A 3,191-nucleotide genomic window follows, 5' to 3' on the forward strand; every position below is an offset into this window, starting at 1 on the left:
TTAATTTTCAGTTTAAAACATTAGTTTTCAGCAACAAAATTATAATAATTTTCAAAATAATAGTTAAATTTTTAACCAAAGAAATGAATTTTCAAAACGAATATGAATACTTATTTAAAAAATTAATTTTGAACCAAATAGTAGATTTTTTTACTAAAAAGGTGAATTTTCAACAATAAAAATTATTTTTATACCAGAAAAGAGGAATTTTCAATAAAAAAAAACAAGAATTTTCCACTAAAAATGATAAATTTACAAACAAAATTGGAAAATTTATATTAAAAATTAACAAAATTTATTGTTAACGAAAAAACAATGACTTTTCAATAAAATAGTTACATTTTTAAACAATAAAGTTAATTTTCAACAAAATACATGCATTTTCAAATTAAAAAGATAAATTTTTATCCAAAATTTATATTTCTAGTTAAAAAAACCAACTAATTTTCAACAAAAACAAAAAAGAATTTTCGAAAAAATAATTCAATTTTTAACTAAAGAAATGAATTTGTAACTATAATGATGAAGCTTCAATAAAATAATTATTTTTGAACCAAACAGTTGAATTTTTTACTTAAAAGATGAATTTTCAACAAAAACCATTAATTTTCATCTCAAAAAGATCATTTTTCAGCCAAAAATGGAATCGTTAAATTTACAGTTGAAAACATTAATTTTTAACCGCAAAACAGTTAAAAAAATGAATTTAAAAAAGATTTTTTTGTATAATAGTTAAATTTTTAACAAAAGAAATTAATTTTCCCCTATAATGATAAATCTTCAATAAAAATGAATTTTTAACCAAATAGTTGACTTTTTGACAAAGAAGGTGAATTTACAACCATAAAGATTAATTCTCTACAAAAAAGGCAAATTTTTAACAAAAAATATACATTTTCAACTGCAAAAGATAAATTTTTAACCAAGATTGAAATAGCTATATTTACAGTTTAAAAATTAATTTTCAAACAAAAAAACAATGATTTTCAATAACTTAGTCAAATTTTTTAACCAATTAAATTAATTTTCAACAAAATACATGAATTTTTAAAGTAGGAATGTTAACAAAATTAATTTTCAACAACAAAATAATTTTGAACATAATAGTTACATTTTTAACCATTGAAATGAATTTTCAACTATAATGATGAATCTCTCATAAACATTTTTTTTTAACCGAATAGTTGAACTTTCGACCAAGAAAATGAATTTTCAACAATAAAGATTAATTTTCTACCAAAAGGGACGAATTTTCAACCAAAAATGGAATAATTAAATTATTATTAAAAAATGAATTTATAACAAATTAGTTTCACTTTCAGCTAAATTAATTAATTTTTAACGAGAAATGTAGTAGTTATTTATATAAAAAAATTTTAATTTGAAAGCAACAACTGATGAATTCAACCAAAGAGGAATTTTAAGCGAAGAAAGATTTTTCAGTTGATAAAGAAAAAATGTCACCCAAAATGTAGAATTTTCATGTCAAAAAGACGAATTTTCTATAAAACAGTTAAATTTTCAACAAAATTTCTACAAAATAGTTAAATTTTCAACAAAAAAGTTAAGATTTGACCATATAGTTGAATGTTTAATCAAAAAATGTTGAATTTTTTGTTTTTTAAGCAAAGTGTCCCACGTCTTCCTTTCCTGTTACATAAAAAAAATTCAATTTAAATTTTTCTCTAAAATGATTGTTTATAAAAAAAGTCTAACAACAGAAAAGTTGTAATTTTTTACACCCTTTTTCAATACTGTTAGAAATGTAGACACAAAATACCTCAATTTTCAACTAAAAAAAGATCAATTTTCAACCAAAAATGGAATAATTTAATTTTTATTTAGAAATGTATTTTTCAAACAATTAAAAACAAATTTTCAACTAAAAAAAAAAGGTTTTTGAATTAAAATAGTTAAACATCAATCAAAAAATGAATTTTATATCACCTCGATCTACAAAAATGGTTATTTTTCGACCAGCCCTAATTTAGAATATCAGATCCTTCATCATTTTTTTTCTTTTTAAAATTTATTTACCTTGTAAAACATTTGTAAAGCTACGACACTTCCTTGAGCGTTTATGCTGCTCCAGTACATACACAAACATTCAACAAATATGCTTAAGTTTATCCGAAAAATAACGTCCTCGTTTAAAGTAAATTCCTGGAAAACGCTGATTGGAAGATAGGCTGTCGCCTGCATACATTTTGCGTCCTCGACAGTGACTTTGAGCCCATTTTCACAAGCGGAACAAGTCGCAATCTAATTTAAAAATTAGATAAATTATTTACAATTACAATAAGTCTAAAACCAAAAGTTGAATGGTTAAGTTTTCATTTAAAAATATTAATTTAAGAAAATAATAATATTATCAAAATAGTTCACTTTTCCACAAAATAGACGAATTTTGAACAAAAAGAATAAAGCTAAATTAAAGAAAAAAAGATTTTTTTAAATAATGTGGATCAACTTTCAGCCAAGAAATAGAGGAATAATTGGAGAACAAATGATTTTGAATAAAATTATTGCGTGTATTATATTGAATACAATATGAAAAGAATTTTTAACTAAAATTTCAACTTTAATTTTAAATTTTAATTTTAACTAAAATGATGAAAATATTAATTTTCTAACTAAAAAAGATGAATTTTCAACAAAATATATCCATTATCAATTTAAAAATCGATTTTTAACCAAAAGTTGAATCGTTAAGTTTTCATTTAAAAATATTAATTTAAGAAAATAATAATATTATCAAAATAGTTTACTTTTCCACAAAATAGACGAATTTTGAACAAAAAGAATAAAGCTGAATTAAAAAAAAAAAGATTTTTTAAATAATGTGGATCAACTTTCAGCCAAGAAATAAAGGAACAATTGGAGAACAAATGATTTTGAATAAAATTATTGCGTGTATTATATTGAATACAATATGAAAAGAATTTTTAACTAAAAGTTTAACTTTAATTTTAAATTTTAATTTTAACTAAAATGATGAAAATATTAATTTTCTAACTAAAAAAGATGAATTTTCAACAAAATATATCCATTATCAATTTAAAAATTGATTTTTAACCAAAAGTTGAATGGTTAAGTTTTCATTTAAAAATATTAATTTAAGAAAATAATAATATTATCAAAATAGTTTACTTTTCCACAAAATAGACGAATTTTGAACAAAAAGAATAAAG

At 20.8% G+C, this 3,191-nt stretch overlaps 1 protein-coding gene across 3 annotated transcripts in view; it reads right to left on the reverse strand.

Moving 5' to 3' along the window:
- Positions 1 to 3,191, reverse strand: part of LOC117168935 (cell cycle checkpoint protein RAD1) — a 67,521-nt gene that overhangs the window by 9,180 nt on the left and 55,150 nt on the right. For all 3 annotated transcript variants that reach the window (XM_033354924.1, XM_033354923.1, XM_033354922.1), the window contains exon 3: positions 2,038 to 2,262. In XM_033354924.1, coding sequence (XP_033210815.1) covers positions 2,038 to 2,262 — 225 coding nt within the window. The remainder of the gene's footprint in view (positions 1 to 2,037; positions 2,263 to 3,191) is intronic.

This window comes from Belonocnema kinseyi, chromosome 3 (assembly GCF_010883055.1).
Source record: "Belonocnema kinseyi isolate 2016_QV_RU_SX_M_011 chromosome 3, B_treatae_v1, whole genome shotgun sequence".
NCBI lineage: Eukaryota > Metazoa > Arthropoda > Insecta > Hymenoptera > Cynipidae > Belonocnema > Belonocnema kinseyi.